This window comes from Purpureocillium lilacinum (assembly GCF_023168085.1).
Source record: "Purpureocillium lilacinum CBS 284.36 DNA, scaffold_4, whole genome shotgun sequence".
Lineage (NCBI taxonomy): Eukaryota > Fungi > Ascomycota > Sordariomycetes > Hypocreales > Ophiocordycipitaceae > Purpureocillium > Purpureocillium lilacinum.
In genome coordinates, this window is record NW_027072114.1 from 4,024,823 (window position 1) to 4,052,216 (window position 27,394).

Here is a 27,394-nt window from a genome sequence, read left to right on the forward strand (position 1 = left end):
TGGCCGGCGACCGGGCGGCGAATGATCGCTGCATCAGTTGCCGACGCCAACGTCGTGTCTTGTCGCTCCGCAGGCCTAGAAGGAGGCGATAGGCACAAGGAAATCGGTACACGGGGCACAACACGGCGAAACGAAACGCGGGGCGAGTCAGCGGCAGGTTCCAGCGCTGCCCTGGTATTAAATATCGTCTAGTCCATGTCATGGACGCCTCTAGTAACGTGCACACAAGAAACCCAGTTTGCATGCAATCACAATGCTGTCGTCCATGGTATCAATACAAGCCCGTTGGCCGCTCGGGGAGGGCAACCCGGGTCTATCCCGACACCAACACCCAAAGCCTGCCACCGTTAGCAAGGGACGTGTAGAGTCCAATGTTGGGCAAGGAACACTCACAGGAAGAAAATCATCAGCACGCCAAACATCTTGGCAATGAGCCACCGGTTGCTGGACACGCGTGACCAGTACTTGAGCAGCTCCCTCTGCGCGCCCTCGACGTTGTCCACCACGTCCTCCGTGTTGGCGTCGATGCGCTGGATCATCTCGCTCTGCTCCGACACCATGGTCGCCAGCTGCCCAAAGATGCTGCCCAGCTCGCTGATGGTCTTCTCGATCGACTCAATCGCCTCGCCCCGCTGTTGGATGTACGTGTTGGTCGGCTGCGCCTCCTCCATCATCATCAGCTGTTGGTCGCCCACGGGGTTCAGCGAGAGCGTGTCCGACCCCGACCCCGGCGCCGGCGACGCCCGGTTCGGGGTGCCGTAGAGCGGCGACGCCGACTGCTGCATCGACGGCTGCGCGTGCTGCGACACCGACGAGATGAAGTTTTCCGTCCGTGACCTCGACGCCTGAATGTTTCTTGTCCGCTCCTCGAGCACGTCCTTGAAGTTGACCGACACGTCCGTCAACTTGCCCTGTAGCAGGTACACGACGTTCTTGTTGTGCTCGCCTTCTTGGTCCGCTTTTGGATGTTGCTGCTTCGAGAGCGTCTGGAGGGCGCCAATCTGTTGGTTGAGGGAGGACAGGTCTTGCTTGATGACAAAGGTGAGCTCGTTGATCTCGACGGGCCGGTCGTCAAACAGCGTGCGGCGCTTGGCAACTGCATCTCTTGTCAGCGCATCACTCACGTCATGCCGAATATCGTGTGTCCCGGTGCTCACGCTGTGCCAGCTTCTCCAGCTTTCCCATGGTGGCAGAGATGCTGCGCCCAATCTCGGCCGCCTTCCTGGCAAAGTCGGATCGCCGGGGTGTCGCGTCGCCATTCGCGGCGGCTTTTTGTGAGTCGCTCAGGAGCGATTTCCTCTGCGACGAGACCTTGCTGGCATTTTGGCGACGCTGGGCCTGCGCCAGCACCGACTTGAACTCGGCGGTTCGGTCTTGGATGGAGGCGACCGCCATGGCGGCGGCTTCTTGCGGTCGGGCGGCGAGCTACGGCAACCAGCGCGTGCGCCGCTGCGACGAGGATTCCGTGGCGCGAGTAGTCGTACTCTAGGTATTCTGGCGAGTTGCCCGGGGATCGGCTCGAGGTGGTCCTGGGTAGTCGCCACTAGGTCAGGGGCAACACGACGTCGGGAGTCGGGACGCCGGCTGGCTCGAAAGGATGCGCCGCCGGAGTGGGAGGGACAAAGGGCCGCTGCAACGACGCGACAGAGGCTTGTGCGTAGGTGAGAGTAAAAGAAGGCAGCGACGTTGTTGAATCGGGCGACGGCGACGGATGCAGCGAGAGGTTGCGTGCGTGTCTGTCTGCGAGTACGATGAAGCCGGCGACACGTGGTGGATTCGTTTCAATCGCTGGATGAAATGCACAGCCGCGGCCCGCCATGCCTAAACAAGTTGCACCGCCACACGTCACCGCCACATATTCAATCCAAGAGCAGTGCATCCAGGGTAGCCCTCTCACCTCGCATCGTCATTCAAGTTCCGGAATGCAGGTGCAGGATCCTCGAGAGTTGAATGGTATAAGGTGTAAATTTTACTTGGTGCTCGTTCAATTTTCTCACGTGTAAGAGCCAGTTTCCAATGGGCCACCTGCTACTCCGGCCGCCATGGGTTGCGATTAGATCTCGGCAAACGGCCCACCCGCTTGACCTATACCTGTCATGAGATTATGTATGCGACAATAACTAAACCTCACGATGGAAACAAGGCTCGATAGTCGTTTTCTGACGCAATGTGCATCTGCCGCCTTGGGACCCGGAACAGGGGCGTGACACAGTTGGGACGGAGTACGCAGATAGCATGTCGCAGGACAGGACAGCCGAAAGGCATCTGGCTAACCGGGTGCTTTTGGCGAGCGCGGTCGGCATTGAGACGTTCCCTTGTCCTGGAGTGCATCTCGGGTATCCTGGCATGGCCTGACGGCTCCCTGGTCGTTGCTCAGTCCATAGATGGCCAAGCGTGTGTCGAGCATGCTGTGGCACTGCAGACGACAAGCTCAACAGTGGGCGTGACTGAGCGTGCCAAAGCGTCAGGTATTTACCAATACCTCGTCAGTGAACGACCCCCTTGCATGGAAGGCTACCTCGCTGGCACCCTAAAAGGTTCCAACGGTTGAGACTCCAGACACTTGTCGCAGACCCCAGGTTTGGGCCCCCAGCGCTGAGCATTGGGAAGGGTGACCGGAGGAGAGTGAATATGCCAATCCCCGCTCCATGTCAGTCGCAACCCCGCTCTCGGGGTCCTTCTCCCGTGCACATAGCCTCATTACGAGCATTGTTGGTCCTGCGGTTGGTTGTCTGGGAACGGCAATTCGAAATCATGTTTGGCGCATCCCATCCCATCACCGCGGCTCGGGCGCGTTGCCAGGTCAAGCCTTCGGTACGTACCGTTTTCACCCAGCGAGGCGCGTCTGGTCCGGCCGACGGGACGACCCCCGACGCGCTAGCCCGCAGCAGTCGACGGCTGCACCGCCACGCACTAGCAGCTCCCCAGCGACGCGACGTGTCCACCGCCGCGGCCTCTGAAGGCTCGCTACCTCTCGTGGTGTCTCAGCTGTTAAGGAGACCCAGGCTCCCGTGACCCAAGAATAGCACTGATGCACTGCGCCTTGGGCGCCAGACCGCCCACATCAGCCTTCTTCAGCGCCGCTGCGTCCAACGCTCTCCTGTCATCGTGATCGTGGTCCTCATCTCCCGTGCGTCTTCAATTTTCCCCCCAGAAGTGCCGCGTTTCGTTTCGTGCATCGTCAGGACGCCATCGCATTTCCATCCGCGCGCGTCCGTGCACACTTTCATCCCATCTTCCCCTTCCGCCCGCAATCGTGATCCATCACGACAAGCTCCAACGGCGGCTTCGTCATTTCAGCGCCACCTTCGCAATCACACTTGTCGTGGGCGAAAGCATGAACTGAGTACCCTCCCCGCTGCACCAAGACGCCATGGACAGCCCATTCAACCAGGGCTTCGGGCGCGGCCAGTCTCCCACGTATGTTTTCCCTGTCTTTCTCTCTCTCTGTCTCTCTCTGTGCCCGAGCACGCAGCTGATCTAGCTTGCCCAGCTCGCCGCAAACCCCAGGTGGCGCCGGCGCCTACCAGGTCAATGTGAACCGGACCAAGACCAGAAAATGGGTTGAAGCAAAGGTCCAGAGCTACGACGGCGATGACTGGGGCGCCGACGAGTACGACGAAGACGACGACGAGCCCGAGCCCGCACCCCCCGTTCCGCCGGCGAAGCATGATGCTCCTCCGCCGCCTACAACCCACCCAGAGCACCATGCATCTCCCGCGCCTTTCGCAGTGCCGTCTGCCACTGGCGGCCTACCGTCGCTTCAGACACTGCACACCCCGGCGACCGGCCCGTCGACCCACCAGTCTCGCCCGGCAGGCGTCACGTCGCCCGTCGTGTCAGACCCGTCCAGCCTCGGCAGCCCAGTCGATCGCGACAGAGTAGTCTCTCCACAGTCCACCATCGCTGGTGCTTCGATTGCATCGAACACACAGCCTTCCGAGGCTGCTGCGGACAAGACGTCGATTGGGCAGCCCTCCGACACGAGTCGCTCCGTGGGCGAGGCCAAAGAATCGGGTCCGAAGCCTGCCGACGAAATGCGACTCGCCGAGGCAAAGGCATCTGATCGCCACGATACCGTTGATGAAGGGGGCGAATCCCAAGTAAAGAACGGCGTTGGTCCTGGGTTTGACGAGAGCGACCGTCGCCGCTTTTCTGTCAGCCCCAAGCTGCCAGCAGTCGCCCGTATGTCTGCCTTTGGCACAGACTTGTTCTCGCCCGGCGGGAGCGGCTTCATAGCTGAACCCACTGTTACAGAGAAAGACAGCGACGTCTCGTCGCTGGCATCGCCAACCTGTTTCGCCCAGTACGATGTCGAGTCGACCAAGCCCAAGGCCGCGGCCCCCGTGTCACCGCCTGTTGTCGAAGAAACACCAATCATTCTGACCGAGCCCGTGCAGGCACCGGCGGATCACCAGTCCGGCGACATTGTTGAGGCGTCTGCGGGCGACAAGTCAACCATTGCTGACGTGGATAGGCCGAGCAGCGTCAAATCTGCTGCAGGCGACACGCGCAAGGCTGACGTCGGTGAATCCCCCGCTGCGCTTCCCGTACCGCAGGCCGCGACCGAATCAACCGACGGGCCGGGCATTTCGCCTGTCTCGGAGCCAGGCGTGGGGCCTCACAGCATCATTGGCTCGTCAATCTCTGAGCCACCAGAGCTCAGACCCGAGGGTGGCCTCTCTACCATTCCTCCCTTGAGAACACCCAGCCCCCGTGCGCCTACAGATAGTCCGACCGAGCAAGCTCGACAGGAACCATCGGAGGCAGTGCAGCCGATCACGGTTGGGAACGCTCAGCCTGACCTCGAGCTAGACGGCAGCCCACTGCTTCGGCAGAGCACGCTCAGCACCGTGAACGAGTCACCCATGAAAGACAACGACGCGCTGAGCGAAGAAATTCTCAGGTCACTCAGCCCTACGCGCTCGGGTCCAGCAGACGCCGTGCTTGGCGGCGACGCCTCGAAGCTGCAACCTGGCGAACGGAACGTGGCAAGGGAGAGCAGCTACACCCTCAAGGACTATGACAGCTACTGGGCAGACACGTCGAAACCTGAGCCCATTCCTGAACGTGAACCGCCCACGGAGACCGAGCAGCCGGTTCCCGACGCAAAGATCTCGCCAACCGGTCCACCTGAGGCGGCCAAAGCAGAGGTCCAGGCCACGTCACCGCGCGAGCCCGGACTGAGGCGCAAGTTTTCATGGGAGGCTGATGAGACGGAACAGGCCAAGTCACCTGCTCTTGCTCCCGCTCCCGCCACCGCTCCCGAAGTTGTTCGCTCACCTGCCGCCGCAACTGTGGCTGCTGCGGGCGACATCTCGACAGCGGAAGTGTCTCAGATGCAAGAAAGGGATGCCAGCTCGGTTGCCGCCGTCGCAGCGCAGCAGCACCAAGAGCCTGAGCCACCTTCACCCGTGTCTACCAGCGACAAGCAACCCCGCCTAAGCAAGAGATTGTCTCTAGCAGACGAAAAGGCTGTGTCGCAGCTTGCCCCTACCCCACCTCCGGAGCCTCACCCGGCGACTGCAGGTCCGTCGACAGCCGACGACGTCATGGCGGTGCAAGAAGCATCGACGCAACCGCAGCAGCAAACCCAGGTCATGACCTTTCGCGAGATCATGGGCTTGTCGAGCTCGACAGACAGGATCAACAAGTACAACGAGACGCGCGAATATTTCGCCGCAAACGACTCGGGGCTGGATAACTGGTTGGTCACCCTCAAGGACCAGCACCCAGAGTACGCCAACGGCGCCGTGCCGTACGGTGCGACCGCCGGTCGACAGTCGGCGCCAGGCTCGTCCAGCGCATCTCCCGTAGGAACGCAGCCTCCGTCCCAGCAACCCTACTACCAGCAGTACCTCAATGCTAGCTCCCCGACGGCGGCCGGCCCTTCGCCGACGTCGCGCTCTCGGCTCGGTGGCCTGCAGATGCCCTCGCAAGGAAGCGGCAGCGCGTTTGGGCACTCGGGCAACCAAATAGGGACTAAGAGCAAGGAGTTTATGCACTCGGCTGGCAAGATGGGCAAGGGTTTGCTGAGCAAGGGCAAGAGCAAGTTGCGCGCGAGCGGGGACAAGGTATTTCACTGATGCTTTCTTTCCCGACCCTCTCAGTGAGTGGGATCCCCCCCGCTCTCTTTACACTCTTTACCGCCTGCGGGCAGATGATGTGTCGGGGGCTTTTCCTTGATCTAGCGTGCTTGGACGAACCGCTCGGGACGTGTCAGGATGAAGTGATGGGTCGCATGAAGATAGGAATTACACGCCACATTGTTCTCCCCACACCGCCACGACACGACATACGAGATGATGTTCCCCCCCATCACCCATGTCCAGACGTGAATGGATATTAATGTTGCTTGTTGAATAGGACGAAGCCAGCGCCAGCCCTGCCCCAGCCCAGGAAGCGAAGCCCAAAAGTGAGAAGCGCATGTCCTGGGGGCTCGCCCTCGGGGCGCGCTCTCGTACGGATGGGCCGGCCCCACCGGCCGACACGGGCGCCGACACGGGCTCCAACACGGACAATGCGCCGTCGGTCGCTCCGCAGATCCCTCAGCCCACGCCAATGTCACCGCTCCATCCCTCGAGTCCACCCGGGCAGACGCCGCCGTGGGGCGTCGTCCAGCCGCAGGCGTCAATGGGCCACGGCCAGCACCATCCACCGCAGTCGCCCCACCCGGTTGGGCCCGGAAGCCGGGCCACGGCCGGTCTAAGCAAGCTGGAGATACCTCCGGGAGGCCAACCGGTGACGGGCGAGCCGGCCAGGGGTTGGCAAGTGGTTGACGCTCAGTCAGCGGCCGCCAAGCCAACACAGCCCGACCAGAGGACCGCCGAAGGCCGGCCGTCGGACGACTGGGTCGTCGTGCCGCGGGACTCCGGGGACCACCCCATCGGATTCGCCGGGGTTCGAGAGGCCCCCGTACCTGCTCCGCCCGTTCCTCAAGACAGCGGCGTGGCTCTTCAGCCCGAGGCTCCGGCCAACGACAGCGCGCCGCAGCGCAAGACCTCCTTCATCGGCCTGCCACCGATCCGGCGGACCTCGACATTTGGGCTCACGACCAAGGCGAAGAGAGCCAGCGAACGCTTTTCCTTAGATGATGATGACGACGACGTTCCTGGAGGTGCTGCGGTGGAAGGCGGCGCCGCATCGGAGCCGCCTGTCGACCTCGACAAGTCACTGCCGCCGCCGCCGCCGCCTGTTGACCAAGGAGCAGCACCAGTCAAACCAGAGACGCACACGAGTGCGAGCGCCCCCGCTCCGCAGGCCGAGATGGCAGACGGGACCGGGACCCAGAGGACTCAGGGTACCGATACGCAAAGGACACTCGTCGACACCAACGCATCGGGCCCGCCACCCGCGGCGAAGGAGGATGCGCAGTTCCAGGAGTATCCTGCTCCACAGTCGGCGCCTCGACCTGCGCCTCAGCAGACAATGGCGCCACCAAAGTCGCCAATGATGACCAAGGCGCATCAGATGTTTCCTCAAGGCAACTGGTCCTTGGAGGAAAGCCACTTGGCCGAACCGCTGCATGAGAGAACGAGGAACCGTGCCGGCACTGCCGGCTCTCAACACACGCCGACGTTCGGGTTCGAAAAGGAAACGGGCATGACGATGCCGCCCCCCCAGCGGCAAAGGACCTCGGACGTGCCGCCATCGTCTGCACAGCGATGGCCGGAACTGTTCCAGCGCCGCCCGGAATACGAGGGCCAGCGCCCGCGGGCGAATTCGGGAGCCGGACGGCCTTATCCGCAGCAGCAACAGATGCTGATCGCGCGAGCAGAGGTGGTGAACCCAAGGCCACAGACAAGCGAGTTCGCCATCGCAGGCGTGGGCCCTCCAGAGGAAGAGCGTGGCCGAAGCAAGCGCAATTCTGGCATGTTCAAGGGAATCGGCGATCGGATCTCGAGGGCGACATCGAGAGAGCGACGGCCTTCGCTCGCGGGCCATCGTCCTGCACAGCCCGGCGAAGTTCGTGGCGACGAAGTCTCTGAGAATAGTGTCGCCACAAGTGACGTCCAAGAGTCGAGGAAACGGCGCCCTAGCTTCATGTTTGGACGGAGCGGCCGCCCTTCTATGGACCAAAGCTCCCTGCGTAACGAGAGCATCAACGGGCCGGACCAAGCGGGACCCCGTGGCCCCGACACTCCTCCGCCTCAGGCGGAGCGCCGACGCTCGTTCTTCGGCGCGGGTGTTGGTGGCAAGCTGGCATCGGGACAATCGCCCAGCTCCAGCGTCGCGAATGATTCTAGCAGTGCGATCGCTGCCACTGCCGAAGACGGGACGCCCAAGAAGAAGCGGTTTTCCAACCTTGCCAAGGTGTCCGGCATCAAGGAAATATTCCATCGCCCTGGCCACAACGAGAAATCAAAGGACCAAAATGTTGAGGCGCCTGTCCCACAGGGACCTGGAGTGATGGCGCCGCCCGCCGCACCCTTCCCGGGTGACGCGCGTAGGGGCAGCGCGGCAAACAACTCGCACGACTTGCCGCCGCCGCAACCTGTAGTGGCGGAAGGGGGCCTTGAGAGACGCGGCCGCAGGGGGTCGGCCTCGAATCTCTTCTCAGCATTCGCGGGACGGAGATCTGCCTCCAAGACCCGGCAGCAAGGAGATGTCCCTGGCCACAATCAGCCAGTAGTCAGCCAGCAACAAGTACAACATCCACATGGCATGGCTGGGTCTCTGCCGCCATCTGGCACTATGTCTCCCGCGCCGTCGGGCATAATGGGTTCTACGCCTCCTCCCAAACCCCAAGTCAGGGCATCCATGGACAACACCCGGACTCCCCAGCCGAGCGGCGGCCACGCTCAGTACGGACAGCAACCGCGCCCGTCGCCACTGGGTCCAGGGTCACCGCCCGCCCGTGGCGGCTCTCCTACAGCAGTCAGAGCACAGGACCTTGCGCAGACAGACAAGCCGGTGTCATTGCACTCGCGCAAGCCCTCAACGCCCCAGATGTCGCAGAGGGAGGTCGTTTCGTCCGAGACAGACCGCCAAGGGCCATTGGCCGGTATTGGCGCTCAACACGATGCCGACGTCGAGCTCTTACGAACAGCGACGGTCTCACCAAACCTGTCCATTGCATCAGATGGCAAAGCCGAGCAGCAGTCCATACAAACACGGAGCGAGAGCGGCAGGATGGGGACACCGCGGCAGTCGACTGCCACGGTTGGCGGCGACTCATCAGCTCCTCCAGGAGCCCATACATCTCGGCCAGACGTTCCCAGGGGAATGCCGCGTGAAAGGGTGAGCGCGGAGCGCACGCCTCTCGGCATTGCCAATGCACAACGTTCGCCAGGCAGCGACAGAGGACCGCACTCACGCAACAACAGCAAAGACTTTGCAGCGGGCGGTACTCAGTTGAAGCAGGCGTCTCCAACACCGCAGGGTCCGCAGCTGGGCCCTTCGAGCAGTCCGCAACCCCACCCAGCTCATCATGCTCAGGGGCGTCCACCTGTAGGACTTGGTCTGCGCCAGCATGCGCAACAGATGCAGCCCCAGCGTATGCCGCCGCCGCAGATGCAGCCGCAGATGCAGCGACAGGGACAAGCAGCGCCGGGCGGACAGCAACAACTTCTCATGCAGCCGCATGCGGCACCCGCTGGAAACAGGCTGCCTGCGCCCCCAAGCCAGCAAGACCAGGGCAACCAGGCGACTTCCCGGTGGAAGGGCTTGAAGAGCCGCGTGTCAGGCCAGATGGCGCAGATGGCGCCACAGAATCAACCCAAGCAGGAGAAGCAAGAAAAGGGTGACAAGGGTGACCGGCTGTCTGGCTCGAAGCTGCTTGGCGCGTTCAAGCGCGGATCAAGACAATCCGAGCCCGCTGGACAGCCAGGCCCCCAGTGGCAGCCAGTCGTTCAGTCTCAGCCGGATCAGTTCCAGCCGAGGCCTACGCAGCTTCATCCGACGGCGAACGGCCCATCCCGAGGCTCGGTCCCGTTGGGCCAGGCCGCCGGCCCGGTGCCTCAGCAAATGCCGCATCAGAGGCACGTGTCCATGCCAACACAGCGTCCCATCCAGCGTCCCATCCAGCAGCCTGGCCCTCAGCCGGTCCAGCAGCCTGTACAGCAGCCCGTACAGCAGCATCCATTCGTGCCGCAACAGGAGCCCGTCTATGACCAGGTACCGATTCCCCAGGGTTATAGCACGGTCCGAGGCGAGGGCATGGTCGCGCCTTCGCCATACAACATTCCGCGACACATGTCGCAGGGGCACTACCAGCAGCAGCAGCAACAGCAGCAGCAGATGAACCCGGCACAGGGACCGCCGCGGCAGTCTCCGCCAGTCGGCCAGGCAGTGTTCCCGAGGCGGGCTTCGGCGCAGTCGCCTCCCTTGGGGTCCTCGCCGTCACCGCCATCCACTATCGATCGGCGCGAGAGCGTGGGCATAAGTGACGTGCTGGCGCACCAGCCAAGCACCAACTCGCTTGCGGCTGGTGGTGGCCGACCAGATGACGCTGCAGGAAACCAGCAAGGCTACTTGCAGCCCAAGGCGAGTGAGCACTCTGTCGCCGGGCACTCGAGCGACGGCAGCCACATGTCGGTCGACGGAGCCGCCGTATCGCAACAGTCCAAGTCGCCCGAGCTGAGCGTGCCAGACAAGAGTGGGCCACGCAACGCCGACCTGGGCATCGACGTCGACAAGGCCAAGAAGCTCGCAGAGGACAACATTTACGACGCGACGCCGCGCCTGAACAACACGAGCACGGCGGGGAGCCAGAAGCAGAGGCCGGCCCAGATGTCCCGAACGGTGTCGGGGGAGACGATCGACTCGCTGGGCGAGGTCAAGCAGCACGCCATCGTGGTCCACGACGCCGGCGGCGAGGAAGCGGCGGCGGCGGCGGCAGAGCTGGACGACACGGCGGACCGATACGAGCGCAGCCGGCGTCTCGAATCGCAGGAGGAGAAGATCCTGTACAAGCCCGAGGACGCGGAGGACTTTGCGCCGCAGATGAGCGCGACGAGCTATCCCGGGCAGGAGTGGAACCCGTACGGCGAGCCTGGGTTCGGGGAGTGGAAGGACGAGTAGCAGGGTTGACGGATGTATCACCAGCTCTTTGTGTGTGTGTGAGGACGTTTTTGCAGGCCGTTGGGCGGGCGGGCCTTTTCGTTTCGCTGGATACCAATTTGATATACCTTTTAGCGTGTATATAGCAGAGAGCGGTGCTCTTGATGGCAAGCCATGGCTTGCATAATATATAAGCTGGCACATAGAATATCGCACGCTGACCGCATGGATGATGTCTGTCTATTCCGAGCCTCACAGCCCCTCCTTGTTGTTCAACCCCGAGAACGGAGACTTGACGCATCGACACTGTTGAATGCCTTGCTCCAAACAAACGTCTGATGAGGAAGACACACAGGGCTATAAAAAACATCATCCTTTTTTCACGCAAACAAAATTCTTCCTAATCAATCGGCAGCGCGGTTGCGATGGAGAAGCGCTGCCGACTGTGATAGTATGTAGGGGTAGTTGATTGTGTCTCGCGCCACGACAGCTCATGTGAGCTGACCTCAAGGGGTGCCGACACTGCGAACAGCCAGGCGTAAAGAATGTGTATGGGACATGACTCAATAGCTCAAGAGTGTAATTTGTGTTTGGCTCGACGCGGTGCTGTATCACACTCTTGGGCTTCTCCATGTTGTGGTCCAATACAGACATGCAGAGGATACCGGGGCCGGGCGCCGACGACCTGCTTTTCTCCAATGGGCGGTTAGTTATGTAGTTGGGCAGCTCCGGGCTCGGACGCCACCCCGGAGCAAAACCGGCCGACGGCACCAGCGCCGGCGCCCCCTCCCTCCCCCACGCCTTCAACCTTTCCCACCTCTCTGTGCGCCCCCCCTCACATTCTGCCGCCCGCGGGACAAACGGCGCGGCGGTGGGGTGGAATAATTGTGGATTGAGACACGAACGGGGTTCGCTCCATCTTTTGCCGACCGCCGGTTCTCGCCTCTTTTTGCGGCCTCGCTTGTTCCCCAACTTCCAACCAAGGCCCAACAGCAACAGCAACAACAACACTCGTCCCCCCCGCTTGGGCGTGCTGGGCTTGTTCAATGCTGCCGCCGAGATGACGACCAACGAGGAGACGCCGTTGCTGCATGCGACGACGAACAAGAAGCAGCAGAGGAAGGGGCATGGGGCGACTACTACGACGACGACGTTGGCGGCAACCAAGGCCAAGGCGGGCTTCGGGGCCTGGCTGCGGCGCGTCTTCAACGTCGAGCGGCGGATTCTCTTTGCCGGCTTTCTCATCACCCTGGCGTTTAGCTACACGCAGGTTCCGTGCGTAGAGAGTCCCTTCTTCTGATACAGGAGGGACGGATTGCTGACTGGGATCCTCGACCAGGCTCTTCTACGTCTTCCATCTCATGGAGTGCGACACCTTTTACGACACGCACCCGCCGTACAACGGCACCGGTGATCGCTGCAGCAGAGATGAGATTGCTGCCGGCACGGCTACGCAGTTTAGCATTCTCGGCATGAGCACGACGCTATGCGGTACGTTTGCTGTTGTTGCTGCTGTTGCTATTGTCCTGTCGACGAGGCCGACGTAGGTTCTGACTGATACAGGAACGCTGAACCTCTTCGTCGCCGGCTGGGTCGTCAAAAAGTTTGGCCCTCGCGCCGCGCTCATGGCCCAGACGTTTGTGCCCGCCATCCGCGTCGCGACCCAGATCATCGGCGTCGTCGCGGGGAAGCGGGCCGGCATGATCATCATCCAGTGCACGCAGCTCATCACCATCCTCGGCGGGCCCGCCGGCTACATGTATGCAAAAGATCTCCCAAGTCCCCCATTCGAAGCCATCGCGTCAACCGCTGCTAACTGCAAACCTGCAGCCTCGTCGTCAACATCATCGCCGGCGAAGTCGTCGAGCCGTCGCGCCGCACTGCCGTGTTCGGCATGCTGCAGGGCTGCATCATGCTCGGACAGGGTATTGGGTACCTGAGTGAGTGTCGTCGCCGTAAGCCCAGTCTTGTATATGCACATTGGCGCTGACATTGTGCAGCTGGCGGCATGATTGGGGACGCCATTGACATCCGCGCTCCGTTCGACGTCGCCTTTGTGTCCTTCCTCGTTGCCGGCGTCTACGCTCACCTGGCGCTGCCGTACATTGCCCCCGACGCCATGTCCGACGGCAAAAAGCCCGGCCAGCAGGGCGTCTCGGGGTTCCTCGCGCCGCTCCGCATCCTCGTGCCCCAGCGGCTGCGGCGCGCCGACGGCCGCTTGACCAAGCACTACGGCGTCATCTTCCTCTGCGCCGGCATCTTCCTTGGCGTGGTACGTCAACTCCTGTGTTCGAACCGACATAAAGGACGTGCCATTGACTCTTGTAGCTCGCCACGGGGTACGCCCCGCTGCTTATCCAGATGTACGCGACAGCCGCCTTCGAGTTCAACCAGGCCGACAACGGCTGGCTCATGTCAGAATTTGCCTTTATGCGGAGCTTCTTCCTCATCTTTCTCTTCCCGCGCATCATCAGCTGGGGGAGGAGGCTGACGCTGGCGCGAGCTGCACCTCAACCATTACCCGAGGAGCGAGTATGCCGCGACGACGACGACGACGAGACCTCGGCGTTGCTGCCCACCGACCCGGGCCAGTTTGACGCCGCGGCGGGCGAGCAGGTCGACGAACAACCCATGGCGTTGGCCAAGTCGGAGGCAGGCCGCGACGGGTGCCTCTTTGATCTCGTCTTTTTGCGCTGGAGCCTCGTCGTGGACGGGGCGCTGACGACGGTCGCAGCGTTTGCAACGAAGCGCTGGCACATCTATCTAGGTAGGCACACCCGGTTTCTTTCTCTCAGTACACCTTTGGCTCGCGGGGACTTTCCATGGCTGACTCTACGACAGCCGCCTTCCTGCTGCCATTTGGGTCCGGGTCCGCGCCGGCCGCCAAAGGCGTCATCACCGAAATGTGCCCCGAGTCGCAGCGTGCCGACGCGCTCAACGCCGTGACACTCGTCGAGAACATTGCGCGCCTCGCGACGCAGGGCCTGTTTGGCTTCGTCTTTGCCAGCCTGGCCGAGGTGGGCAAGGCGTATGCCACTTTTTTCTGCAACGCCGTATGCTCCCATCCCACACTCTGCGTGTACGACCCGGAAGCTGACAGTCTACAGGCCGTTGCGGTGGTGGGAATGGGTGTCCTCCTCTTCTCCAATTTCCCCTCGCCCGATAGCACGCTCGTGGAAGATGACGGACTTGACGGGCTGCCAACAGACGATGACCCTGATGTTCAATGAGTAAGCATGGCTGGTAGTGCATTCAATGCAATGCAGCCCGGGAACATACATGTATACGCCAAGACGGGCAAGGGTCATGCCCACGTCCACGCAACATGAACAATTACGAACATACAGCATCAGCACACTTGTGCATATGCACGATAGAGTACATGCCTGACGAAAACTACAGCCTTGGCACACATTTGGCGAATAAAGCGAATTATCGAGGGCATGTGCCGCAACGACTTCATGTTGGCTCAAGAAGCCTCGCACAAATCCGTGACAAGTGTAAACAGAGTTTTGGGCGTGAATCAACGTTTATTTGTCTCTTTTTCGCCTCTTAGATTTGAACTTTGGGCTCCATCCGGCACGCCGGCAACGCCCCATGCATGTCAAATGAGCGGACGCCCCCAAATCTGAGAAGCCAGACGAAGACAACCCAAACAATCCACCTTTGCACAGCTCAGCTCACGCCCCCCTCAGCAACTGGGCTGACCCCACGCCCTTGCTCATCATTTGATGGCCCCTTTAGAGAATGTCGACGCAGTTGAGGAGCGCAATGTTGATGAGCGAGCCCTGCACAAGTGCGGTTAGTTCCGCGCCTCTTCTGATAACGAGAGGGGAAACCGCGATGGCATTGCGCGGAAGGCTGGGGTGACTTACAACAGGGGCCTCGGTGTTGCAGCAGTAGGCCTGGTTGTTGCAGGAAGCGCCAAGAACCTGGACGAGGCAGGTGAGGAGGCCAGAGCAGCAGACCTGCTTGCCGTTGTTGTTGCAGTTGCTGGGCGGGGGGTTGTTGTGGTTGGTGCGGGCCTCGAGGTCGGCGGGAGCGGCCACGGCGGTGGCGGCGAGGGCAAGGACGGAGAGGGCAGCAGTGTACTTCATATTGACGGTGGTTGGGTTTGGGAACTGGAAAAGTTCTGAAGAAAAAGGGGGTGGATGTTTGGGAAGAAGTGGTGAAGAGGCTTTCTTGTGCTGTGCTGTGCTGTGCTGGCTGCTGAGCTGTCTGGATAGATTGACTTGTGAGGGCGAGGAGCGCCGTTTATATAGTTTTTGTCAACGTTGCTGTTCCACCGCATCTTTCATGTTCTCATCGTGCCGCGAGGCAACGTTCCCCGATCCAGTCCCGAGGGAAGAGGGAACGGTCGGTCTGGAGTTGCCAGTCCTGGACTTTGCTACGCGCAGTTAGTCACCGTTGCAAGATCGGCATCGATAGTTTGATGCCAGAGCTGGACGCCTCGTACACGTACATCAGCCGTTGACGTGGGTATGTTGTTGTCCGTCCGCGAGCACGCCCCGGGGGGGGGGGGGGGGGGGAGGCGGGATGTCTAGGGGGAGGGGTGTAAAGCCTGGCTCGCGGCGGAAAGTTGTATGGCGCCCTCGGTCCGCACAAGTCCAACTCGAGGAGGCGTGTCGTCAGAGAGCATAGGCTTCGCGAGCGTCTAGGTACATGGACAGGCCTGCCTAGGAACAAGTCCTCCGTGCATGTCAACGTGAGGCACACGGTGATAGGGGGGCCGGGGGCGGCGCAGCAAAGACGACGGTCCGCGCATACGTCTCTCAACCGCATCTGATCTGGGGACGACCTTGCTGAGGCCGCCGCCATACTCTTTGCGAACATGGACGTTGGGGCGAATCTCTTTCCCGTCCGGGCTAGATGGCTTGTTCGTGGCATCGGGCATGCATGAGAGCCCATCCTCTTCGGGTTGCGGTGAACCGTAGGGGGCAAAGTCTTTTTGCTTTCATGCTGCTGTCATCAGCCGGGAGTAGGATCGCGCCCGCTAGGCCGTGCCGTGGGGAATCGGGATCCTGTCGCCGTAGCATCGCGCCCTGTTTGCTCCCTGTACGACACATCGAAGTGGTGCTTTACATAGCGATGCCTGTCTGGTTTGACTTGGCTTAGAACACACTCAATCCATGTCCGTATCTACAACGGCGTGGGACCCCTTCCCCGCGTCCCCCCTGTCTTACAGTTACGAGCCACGCCATGCCCGCTTGAACTCTGTATAACACCCTCTTACAGAAACGGTCCGAGTCTAATCAGGGCGTGCAGAGGCGTGCTTCTCCTGCCGTTTGACATCACTCAACCAAACAACCGCACGGACGAGAGCCGCCATTGGGCCCGACGAGCCGGCGCTTCTCCTGATCTCGCCGACGTTGGCGTCCCGCCCTGCCCCCCCCCCCCCCCCCCCCCCCTCCCATGTCGCGCAGCCTGGGTGCATGTGGGTGTGTGCGGTCTCCGTCCCTCCCATCTCCCTTGCGCCGGTTAGCTAGGTTAGCCTCATGCACGCCACGTCCCTTGGGCGGCGCCCCGGATCGGCGCCCGCCCGCTAATTTGGTGTATTGGCAAAGAGCATCTGCCGATGCCGTGGACCTGATCTTCTCCGGCCTTGACATCAGCGGGCCCCCCTTTTTTTGTTTTGTTTTGGAGAGGGAGGCGGTGGCCTGGAGGGGCGAGTCCGGGAGAGGTGGTGATGCTGTCGAATCTCACTCAGCCTTTGACTTGTTGGGTCAGAACTCCCCAAGCAAGAGACAGAGGGGAAAAAAAAAAGCAATGACTAGCTCTTTTGGGTGGCACCTCGATCGATTCCCCCAGTCGTCATGCATTGCGTGCATAGTACTGCTGAGGCGCGAGACATTGCAACGTGAGAATTGTCTCACCGCAGAGGATTATTCCGACTGGACTGCCGCCTCGCCCTTGGCCTGTCTGTCATTCGGAGCATGCAGAGTTCAAGACTGTAGACTTCACTTGTTGGCATGCGCCAGAAGGCAGGTTCAATCAGGGCCGGATCAAGTCGGCGCTGGCCTGAACCGGGCCGCGATCGAACGGTCCGTGACCCCATTGCAACCCCAAGCATGCCACATCGGGCGGCCGCAGGCATCTCACAGCGCGTCCATGATCAAGGCCACCAAAAGGCCAACGACACGAAAAACAGCCCCCAAACGCCCCTCGAGCGCGTTGCCGCCTCCCCAAGGAGTGGCAAACCAGCGCTACTGCACCCGGCTCAGCCCGCGAGTGGCCACCAATGCCTCAGCTCGCCCTCACCTGCCCCTACTGGTCTGCTTGAGGCACACACGGCTGGCTTAGTTAGTAGCTGGCCGCCCGGCAAATGCCGCCCTGTTCCGCTGACCGGTTCGCCGAGGAGACAACAGGCACCGCCGCCACGACCGCCGCCCCGACACCTGTCACTGCGCCCGCAGACGACGCGATGGAAGCAGCAGGCGTCGGTGGCGTCCCAAGTCAACTGGTGGGCAACGGATGGCGCCTTGCTTGACGGGGTCAGGGCCGCCCAAAAGCGGCCGCGACAGGAGGAGGCGCTTGTTGACCGCAACATGGGCCTCGGCCTTGGAAGCGCAGAGCCCGACATGGAGTCCATCTGGGTGAGCGCGGCAAGCCTACTGTACGAGATCGGCGCCAGCTGCCGTCTCCGAGAATAGCCCTCCACTCTATCGCGCGCGTTGGGAAAAGAGGGCCAGCCAGAGGGCGACCGGCTGGGGAGGGGGGGGGGGGGGGGGGGGGGGCTTGGGCCGCGGGGGGTAATGTCCGGCAGGAGGCTTGGTGGCGAGGTCGGCGACGTTGTTCGTGTTCCGCCCTGTAAGAGACCGGACCAAACCAGGTCGAATCTGCTCTCGCAAGCTCAAGCCTTCATGTCCGGGTCGAAGTTGTCTCCTCGTCCATCATTTCCCGAATCCGGACGGCGCTGTGGCACCTCACGGCCGTGACCGGGACTGCTCGCCTTGGCTGAAGCGGTTGAGTTACACCACGTCAAAATCAGGTCACTTTCGATGCGCATTGTTGCGGCTGGACGAGCTCTGATCTATAACCAGGCAAAGGAAATCTTCTCCGATACCTCACAGTCAATAGTTGCCAATGCCTGTCAACATGTTTCTTGCCCAGCGGGCGTCACTGGGCAGCGGCCCGCAAGATCCCTCAAACCAGCTTACATACACTGGGGCCATCGTGACCGTGAACCCCGGACCAAACGACGCCGTTGCCTGCACGGGAGAGCAAAGCTAGCAGAACGCGGCGGCCAACGGGCGTTGTGATCACGGCATATTCTTTCGGAAGGTAGATCAGTCCTACCAAGAGACGGCAAGGTTGCGGAACGCAACCCATGGATCCCGCGGCCCCTGCATCAATAGTTTCGAAAGATGGCTTGAACCAGCGCGGGTATGCATGGTGTATTGCGTCATCATTCAGTCAAGACTCGACGTCGGAGCGGGTGCGCAGACATGGTGCATGGCCGCTGTTCAGCGACAGCCATCTTCACTGTGTTGCATACACCTGCAAGGACGAGAGTTGTTGCCCCCTTGAACCTTGACCAGATATCAGCAGCCGGTGTGTTGGTGCAGGTCCTTCCATGTATCCGGTGACGGTACATGTACATGTATTTCAGCCATGACGTTCCGCGGACACCCACACAGAGCTGGCTTTGCTGTAAGTTAGTGTTCGGAGGGATGGGCGTTGGGTACCAACGGAGTGTTCTCCTGGTCGGCAATCGCCAGGCGCGGCGCCTTCATCAAATCCCACCCGCGGGCCGTCGCTATGTGTTCAGCTCACACCTAAAAGAAACCTTGCACGGGAGTTAGCGCTGCAGATTATGCCGCCGGTAGTAGTGCCATCTGTCACCAGGAGCTCCTCTGATTCGCGAACCAAGACGCAGCTGCGTCGCGGACCGAGTATTGTTCTCAGCAGATCTGGCAAGAGATCGTCGTAGCTGACGTGCGTTTTACGTGGGTCGATACAATCACAAACGCAAAGTCCAGAGTCACGAGCGATTGCAACAAGGGGGCAGCCTCCCACTGCGAACCTTCTCGCGGGCTGCGAGACTGTCAGCCCGGGGTACTTTGACTCGACATCCATGCATTCTTGTTGGATCTTGTCAATGCCGAGGTGGTTGCTTCAGCGGTGGCCACTCATGCAGGTCTCGGGATCGAGAGCTCTTTTGCTCGAATAGCTACAGAGGAATGTAAATCCAATCCCCCTCAGACTCTCAAGTGGGCTGGAGCCGTAATATAAGAGCATGTGAAGGAAAAGCCTGTGACATCTAACAGTCCTCCTCATGTACGATGTATGCAACCCCCAGAATCCGTAGCCTATAGGAAACTGGCGATCAAGACGGTATGGAAAAGCCAGCTACATGTCACGTCAATATGACCGAAACCGCAATTTGCGCCTGCTGTCACCTAAGTGCTCTTGTGTGAATGTGTGTATCTTTCACTCCTCGATTCTGACCGTAAACGCCGATCCTCGACTCGTAATAGAAGACGTCTCTCCATTGTCGTGACCATGCGGCTCTGCTTTGCTCCTTTCCGATGACTGTTCCCGAATCGGCGGCGGCACGTGGACCTGGTGCTCCCGCCGTCGTCTCATTTGCGAGGACATTTTGGGGGGTAGCGGCCACGACGGCGCCTGCGAGATGGATCGTTCGTCGGAGGTGGCGGAATGGAAGTGCTGTTCCGCCCCTTGCCAGTGTTGATCACCGTTCGCTGTAGCTGGACCGGGCATGGACCGACTTGGGGAGCCGTTGGACGCGGCGGCCCGTGCCAGAGCCGCGCGACTGAAGAAGCGCGCAGGAAGCCGGGTGGTTTGGCCAGACCTTGGCGTCCGCGGAGTAATGGTGAAGGCGGCCGGACGCCGTCTCGCTGGCGGTGCTCCGTCGTCGCAGGACTGCGTGTTTGCCGAGGACGTTCCAAGGGTCTCCGACGATCGTCGCGGCCGTGCTCTCTGCATCTGCGACATGATGTGTTCGTCGTGGACGTTGTCTATGGATTCCTTGGTGGCTGGAGTCGATCTGTCCGACATGGCCGACCCAGGCCGTCGCCGCTCCGGTGTCATGTTGTGGTTCGTATTGGCTGCCCGGCCGCCGCTGGCGTTGTTGTGTTCATGTTCCGACTCATCGTCGACAATCACAATCATCCACACGCCGACTTTCCCATTCGATCCCACCAGCGGCGTGCAGTGCAGCCATCGCGGCCGGCCCTGAGGCTCTGGCTCTATCAGAGTGTCGGTATCGTCATCAAAGCCCAAGTGCGCTTCCAGCGGGTGGTTGTAGGGCGTCATCCGCCTGGGCGGCTGGGAGTGGAACTGCGGCGGTCGTTGCGATCCACTGAGCCAAGTTACCTTTGCGGTGACGCCCTGTCCCTCCGCAAGTGCTTGTACCAGTTGATCTCGCATGTGGGCCGAGCCGCCAATTCGGTCAAGCAATGGCGATTGGAGAATCCCGGGCATTCGCATGGACGGGCTTGTGAACAGGATGCGCAGCGACGGATATGGCCGTACGAGAACGTAGTTTTCGTATACACCGGCGAGTCGGCCGTTGTGCTTGAGTGCCAGCGATGTGGGTTGCTCCGAAGCATCCGTCTGTTGACCATGCTCGCCCGCCACTGTGCTCTGGCCCTGGGGTTCGGGATCTTTCAATATGACCCGATGCTTGCCCGCTCCGCTTTCCGTGTAAGGCTCAATATCGTAGGCGTTGTTGGCGGTTGGATTCGACGACGGCTTTTCTTGAAAGCGACGCGGTCCCGCTCCCGTCTGCTGGAACGGCGGCTCGTGCATCCGACCGCCGTGTTCTCGTACAGTGTCGAGCTCTCGGCGCCCAAGCAACTCGGCGAGTTGCGTGAACTCGTCTTGGTTGCATGTGGTGGTGGCAGGGTCCGGCTGCTCCTTTGGCTCGCCTTCGTCTTCGGTGACGAGCTTCTTGAGGGCTCCGAGGCCATAGCAATCCCTCGCCAGACCCGACACGTCAACCTGCGCTCCCAAAAAGTATCGTATGACGCCCCGACTGTCATAGAGCGGCGCGAGCTAGCCGTGAAGTCAGTCAGCGTAAACGATGTTGAATGGGGCTTTCCGATGACCATACCATCACGAGGTTCATGAAAGGCGAACCGTCTCGCCTGTAGTTGAGAAACGTTTCATAGTGCTCCATTCCGGCGTTCAGCCTGTCTCGGATGCGCTTCACGCTGAAGGGATTTGTGCTCGGTCCTTGGAGAAATCGGCAATTGCGTCCAATGACGTAGTCCACTCCGTACTGCGTGGTCCTGTTGAACTCCTCCGTCATGAAGACAATGGGATTGTCGGGCCGGGATGGGTCCGTGAGACAGAAGACCTCGGCCAGGCCTTCTGATGCCGGCCGCGGCAGCCCCTTGATCCGGTGTCTGATGGAGACCGTCACGGTCTGAATCCAAATGTGTGTGATGTACATGGGTAGATCTTCCCTCGCCAAAAGCTCAAAGGCCGCATGAGCATACGTCTCAAGCTCTTTGTTGGCAGTTGCATGCGCCAGGGCAGTCTCCTCTGTCGAGTCGAACTCGGTCAACGGACCAAGTTCTCTCAGCACGGCATTGCTGTAGTTGATGGCCTTGAGGGCTTTCAGACTCTCCATGTAGTAGCTGAGAAGTGGAACGGATGCAGGCCGATGCTGGTGGAGAAACCTTGCGAATCGATACAGATATGCTGGGTCGTCGAAGATTGCTTCCAGATGACGACTGGAGAAGAGCAGCTCAGATCGCTTCTCAAGTTCATACTTGCCGCCTCCAGCTCGGTTTGGCTCTACTGGGTTCACCAAGTCGAAGCTGCCCGGCTGCAAGCCGTCGAAGCCAATCGGGTCCAGACCCTCCGGGTCGCCATGAGCTGTTTGCAGTTGTGGCAGGTCCTCGACCTCGCATGTCTGTGCCTTGTTGACCGTGTTCCACTTGGGCTCGACAGCTTGAAAGGGATACGGATCGGCGGCAAGGTCGAGCTCTTCGAAGCTAAGGGCACTGCGACCCGTGACAAGAGCAGTTAGTACTCTGTGTTTTGGCAGACGGATGAGGCGCGGTGCCATACCTAGAGGACGGGGACAGGGGAGGGACGCTGGCTGATACATCTACTCGCTCCATGGCGAACGGTGTAGTGGCGACCGAAGCGGAACCCGGATGAGACTATGGCGGCTTCTGGCGAATAGGATCGGGGAAGGCGGCAGTTGCCTTGTCCTCGCCAATAGGACCGTTGTCGCGGCTCAACGAACACGTAACACCACCCTCGGAGGGAAACGTTTTCCGCCTTGGAAGAAACAGACCTGAGGAGCAGCGCGCCGCAGTTTGTCGGAAGAGTTTCCTTAGCATGTCGCACAATTCCGGGGAGGGTCAGCTCAAGTACTTGTTTGTGTTCCTTGGGTCTTCCAAATTTTCATACTCATCGTGATCGCAAGAAACTGTCAGGATGCTTCAAATCGGGTTTCTCAGCGTGATCCCCTGATCGGCAGACGCTCTGAGCCTCTTCCAAACGCCACTGGAACAGTTGCGCCAATGAAGCTCGGCCAAATGGGTGAGATGCGTCGTTTGCTTTTTCCCAGCCGCTTTGACGGGTTGTCTTACTGAGCAGCATCGCGGACCAACGACCGATTGCGCCGGCGTTTAAGCGATTCTTTCCTCGCCCGCTGTGGGTGCGGATTGCTTTTTTATGCGGAAAATGACGTTGCAACGAATAACGCCGTGACTGACGGGCAACACGAGGTGCCCCTATTATGGGACATTTCAACGGTTGCCGCCCTTCCCGACCACATGGTTTCACGGGTTCAGAGTTGGGTATTGCACGTGAGGTGCTGCGGAGACTTTAAAATTTCCGAGCCACGTGTGTGCCCTTGATCTAGTATTCGTTCTGTCCACGTGCCGTGAGAATGGTTTTCTGGGCCAACTGCCACCATCCACCAACCAGGACATGTTGTCTGTCTTTGTGGTGAGTGCGTTTGCATGCCAGAATGGGAGTTACTCCCCCGAAAGCTGCCTTCTGGTCCTAGAGGCAGCCTGAAGCGTTCAGGAAGAAAAGGGCCCTATGATTGCCAGCAGTACATGTGCCAAGAGCTCTGGTGAATGCATTGTATGGTGTCACTGGTATGCCGCAACTAGCGGCTGGGGGACGATCCATGACTCCCACGAAGACTCGCCGTGTCGAGCATTTCAACGAAAAAAATAGCAAGACGGTGCCAAAGGTGGCCTGCAGAGGACTGCATGTGACATATGACAGCCAGAGGAAGTCCGCATCCAACAGCACGATGGCTCGGCCTGGGACACCACGAGGCGATCGAGATTCACGGCAGTTACCCACGGGGCTTATGCGGCCTTCAAGTTCATAGCTGGGCATCTACCCATGAGGAAGATCATACTGCACGGCTTGAAAAGGCCATCAATCTTTCTATGAAGACCAAGATGGGAACGTACCGCACCGCCTCAAACACCAACGATTGCTTGCTTGCTTGCTTGCTTGCTTGCTTGCTGATTTCGGCTCCGAGAATGGCACAAGTTTGTGAATGCAAGGTGTCCACATGGCGTGACTCCGTTGAAGTGGGAGTCTCAGACCAATGGCACTGGGTGTTGCCTGGCTGATACTGACCAAGCTGACACGGAGCTTCTGTGGGCGATTTCGTTCCTACCGGGCACCGGCCGGATTGCCGGCGCGTAAGTGTAACCCTGGCGGGGCCGGACAAAAGTGGAGCATGATTCCAAATGTGTGCGACAAGACCTGACGGCGGAGGCAACGGCTGTCAGCAGGTTGTTTATATACTGCTCATGGCACCCCTTGAGCAAGATCACTGAATTGTGGCCATTTCAGACCGCATGGCATTGTCGAAAATGGCTCGACTACCATACGTTTCGGCCGATTCGTTCCCATCGGAGCTGCCGCCGGCGAACATGCTCCGAATGTGGGCCCATTCGACATCGACCCTGCGTCCGGGACTGGCTCTAGGCACGGCTTGCATTACGGCGCTGTCACTTTCTCCGTTTCTTCGGGAGACCCTCGCACTGTACTGCTCGATCAAGTTTGAGTGCGAGTACATATGGAATCGCCATACCGACGACGCGAGAAACGCGGGCCTCACAGACACACACCTCCAAGCGCTCAAGGATCGCGACATTGGCAATCGTGGCGTATGGACGGAGGAGCAGGTATCATTTTCTGGCCTTTCTTGGTGATGTCATCGACCGGCCTGAGGCAACCAACGCGGCCTTTTCTGAGGCCAGAAAGTGGTTCGATGAGAGGCAAATCGTTGAAATCATCACCGCACAGGTAAGGATCCTGTTGAGGCTCGTCCTTGTGGTTTCAAGACTGACGATTGATAAGGGCTTCTATTATATGTGGGCGCGTGTTGCTACGACCTTGCGCGTTGAGCCAGACACGGGGATGGAGGGAGACGACCAAAAGGCGAAGCAATGGGCGAATACTGCGAAATGATTTTGCTGCCTCGGATCTCATTGGCGATGCCTACTATGAAAGGGCATTCCAGCGAACATCAAACGATTTGACGTAGCCAAAGTTGTAGCAACGCGCACGAGTCATGGTTTACGGGGTTTTCTGCTCAAGAGTGCTCTCAACAGGACGTGGAAATGTCGAGTGGTCATCGAGACAGGGCGGGCTTGCCTCCTCGTGTACCAGGGCCCGTATGCACGTGAAGCCAGGAATACAGAAGGTCGATTACGGCTTCTCTGTAGCCGTTGCCTTATTTCCTCACCTATAATAATAAAAGCCATACGGTCAGACCCAGCTTTTCAGCACCGGACTGGACACTGTGTTCCTGCGCGCCAGCGCATCTCAAATCCAAAAAAAAAAAAAACATGAAAAAAAATACTACACCGCAAAACTACTCGGATATCAGTCCAATAACGTAAAGCGAAAAAAATGCCCGAGTCGTCTTCAGCACATGTCCCGGGGATGCTCGCGGTCACTCGGCCCCGATGTTGTGCTGCCATGCTCCTTATCATGCTCAGTCACCACCACTGTTGTGACAGTCTTCACGATTCCGTCGTCGGCAGGATACGTTGCAAGATGAATATCTGACCCCGAACTTCCCTTGTTGATCTCGACTTCGTGTCCAAAATTCGCATCCTCACCCTCTCCGGCCAGAGTGCCGTTGTGGGATCCCGGTCCCGGGAACGTTGTGTAGTTACCATGACTCTTGCGACGGACTCCCGACGAATGGTGACCATAGCCACCACTTCTGTCGTTTGTGCCGCTGCGCACAATCTTTGCGATGAGCGAGGCCATGGTGAGCTCGATGTATAACTTGACGATGTAGGCCACTGGGGCAAACTGCACGTAACTATATGCCAAATTAGCGACTCCAATATGCCATTTGGATCGTTTCCTCCTAGAGTTTGCGGGAGACAAACAGGTATGGATCAGGCAAGCTCAGGAAACCGAGAAGGAGAATGTCCATGGAGGTGGACAGGGCCACCATGCCGATGTTGAACTTGAAGAGCCGCCAGTATTTGCTTAACCCGGACGCAATTAAGCGGAATCGAACCAAGTATAAGAACAGCATGTTGAGTCCCAAGTCTATGATGAGGAAAAACGACTTCTCAGTCTTTTCGAAGTAATCGTTGAGCTCGACGTCAAATGGGGTGGCGTAAGGTTCGTGCGCTCTGACCCAGATTACCCACACGACAATGTTGACGCAGGTGATCGATACGAAAAGCCCAATCTTGAGCCACCTTGCCTTGTGCTTGTGGACCATGATGAGCGAGACTCGATTGGCGATAATCTGAGAGAGAAGCTGTGTCTGAACGGCCCATAGTAACACTGCGCTTGCGGATGAGCGTTGGAGTTGTTGAGCGCGCGAACGACCGAGCGAAACGTACCAGTGCCACAATAGAAGGCAGTACTACATTATAGTATTCAGTACTGAGTGTGGTATATAGTTGAAGAACATAAACTCACGTGCCAGGGATGACTCCCTTTAAGTAGAGAAACGTGACGAGAGCAAAGACAAGGTTGACCAGCGCCTCAACCCAGATCATATATAGGTACGCATTGTGAAGACCTCGTGATCGCGAAAGAATTTTACGAGTCTGCTCGGCGACCTTGACCAGAGTAAATGGGAAGATGCCTAGAAACAGGCCGAAATACAACACGGCAAGATCGATCCCACTCATCGTCGAAAAATTGAGAAGGATGAGGCGGGTAAAGGAATGGACTGGCCGGCAGGGCACCGTCTCCGACAGAGGTTTGAACAATCCTGCGTCAGCAGTGGATGGTAACGAAGCGGTTCACCATTCCAACCGACTGATCACGGCTGCGACGCCATTATGTACCGCAGTACGTCTGGTCCCTGTGGGCGTTCTAATGGTAAGCCCAACAAGCGACCCCCGAAGATGTCACTTCCCTGCCAGGGCTCAGTCTGGACTCTCCAGTCCCCATCAATCGCTCAGTCTGGACGTCCCCAGGTCATTGGAAGACATCCGAGAGGGGACGAAATGACGATAGCCGAGGCCGCTCGGTCGATTAGTGCCAACATCCTTTGGCTTGAATCAGTCCAGTAAACGTAAACGATGGTGCGTTTGGGTTGGGCGCGGCTGCACCTGGTTCCTGACATGACATCCGAGTCCCTACATCCTCCTCTGCCCGGGCACTGGGTCCACTCGCCTTTAAGGCCGTGCGGGTGCAATGTAACGAGCTCTCAGTAGAACAAGTGATGCCACACTGACGCTGCCTCCATGTCAGCAAATGTGCCCCAGTTGGTACGGCTTCTGAACCAGGCGGTCCATCGCTTTCTACAACGACTTGGACCGGTGCTGCCAGAGATCGCTCGCTTTTCACGGCTCTTTACCCCACTGCCACCCCCGTATTCTGTAGTGCTCATGAAAATCGGTGCGCCCTCTTGCTTTTTCTTCTTCCTTTGCTTCCCTGGACAAGTGTTACATAGTACATGTCATTTTTGAGCTATTGTTAGCACGACCAACGTCCCATCAAGTCCCGAGAGCCGCGACGGGCGAGTCGCGGTGCTGTGTCTGTTAGCGAAATGCAAGTCCACCCAACAGCCGCCATTGGCCACTGATCACGGATGCGGATGGACTGCGATGAAATATCATTGCGAGGCCGAGTGATTTCCTGCCTGCAGTTGGTCGAAAATTGATCGATTACGGGCCTGGATCATGTGTGCATCTCTAATCACGACTGTCGCTGTTGTAGATATCTGTCTCTTTAGAACGCAGTCACTCATTCTCACATGTCAAAGCGCTCTGACACATCATGCGGGGTTGCGATCTGGTGGAAGGGTGCTGCCTCCAGCTCCTTGAAACGCCTGGCATGTGCAGGGTATGCACGGAAAACGTCTGCCCGTTGACGTCGAACTCGAAACTTCGCAGTATACCATGACATTATTCGAGTTCCAGGCGAGAAGAGGAATGGCAAACTGCGATTCGGA

At 59.4% G+C, this 27,394-nt stretch overlaps 6 protein-coding genes across 6 annotated transcripts; 2 read left to right on the forward strand and 4 right to left on the reverse strand.

The window, feature by feature from the left end:
* Positions 1-389: 389 nt before the first annotated feature.
* Positions 390-1,395, reverse strand: PLICBS_006384 (cis-Golgi t-SNARE syntaxin; the record flags this gene model as incomplete). Its single annotated transcript, XM_018327543.2, has 2 exons — positions 390-1,096; positions 1,158-1,395. 2 exons carry the CDS (start codon positions 1,393-1,395, stop codon positions 390-392), a joined length of 945 nt encoding a protein of 314 aa, XP_018173971.2.
* Positions 1,396-3,373: 1,978 nt separating this feature from the next.
* PLICBS_006385 (uncharacterized protein) lies at positions 3,374-11,022 on the forward strand (the record flags this gene model as incomplete). Its single annotated transcript, XM_065600934.1, has 3 exons — positions 3,374-3,420; positions 3,494-6,074; positions 6,367-11,022. The coding sequence occupies 3 exons, from the start codon at positions 3,374-3,376 to the stop codon at positions 11,020-11,022; spliced, it is 7,284 nt and encodes a 2,427-aa protein (XP_065457006.1).
* Positions 11,023-12,061: 1,039 nt separating this feature from the next.
* Positions 12,062-14,231, forward strand: PLICBS_006386 (uncharacterized protein; the record flags this gene model as incomplete). Its single annotated transcript, XM_018327541.2, has 8 exons — positions 12,062-12,276; positions 12,341-12,492; positions 12,565-12,760; positions 12,832-12,941; positions 13,002-13,273; positions 13,330-13,768; positions 13,843-14,054; positions 14,109-14,231. 8 exons carry the CDS (start codon positions 12,062-12,064, stop codon positions 14,229-14,231), a joined length of 1,719 nt encoding a protein of 572 aa, XP_018173969.2.
* A 510-nt stretch (positions 14,232-14,741) lies between these two features.
* PLICBS_006387 (uncharacterized protein) lies at positions 14,742-15,098 on the reverse strand (the record flags this gene model as incomplete). Its single annotated transcript, XM_018327540.1, has 2 exons — positions 14,742-14,789; positions 14,877-15,098. 2 exons carry the CDS (start codon positions 15,096-15,098, stop codon positions 14,742-14,744), a joined length of 270 nt encoding a protein of 89 aa, XP_018173968.1.
* A 4,333-nt stretch (positions 15,099-19,431) lies between these two features.
* PLICBS_006388 (uncharacterized protein) lies at positions 19,432-22,094 on the reverse strand (the record flags this gene model as incomplete). Its single annotated transcript, XM_018327538.2, has 3 exons — positions 19,432-21,018; positions 21,077-21,974; positions 22,042-22,094. The coding sequence occupies 3 exons, from the start codon at positions 22,092-22,094 to the stop codon at positions 19,432-19,434; spliced, it is 2,538 nt and encodes an 845-aa protein (XP_018173966.2).
* A 2,791-nt stretch (positions 22,095-24,885) lies between these two features.
* Positions 24,886-26,123, reverse strand: PLICBS_006389 (uncharacterized protein; the record flags this gene model as incomplete). Its single annotated transcript, XM_018327536.2, has 4 exons — positions 24,886-25,291; positions 25,362-25,770; positions 25,830-25,852; positions 25,909-26,123. 4 exons carry the CDS (start codon positions 26,121-26,123, stop codon positions 24,886-24,888), a joined length of 1,053 nt encoding a protein of 350 aa, XP_018173964.2.
* Between the last annotated feature and the right edge of the window lie 1,271 nt (positions 26,124-27,394).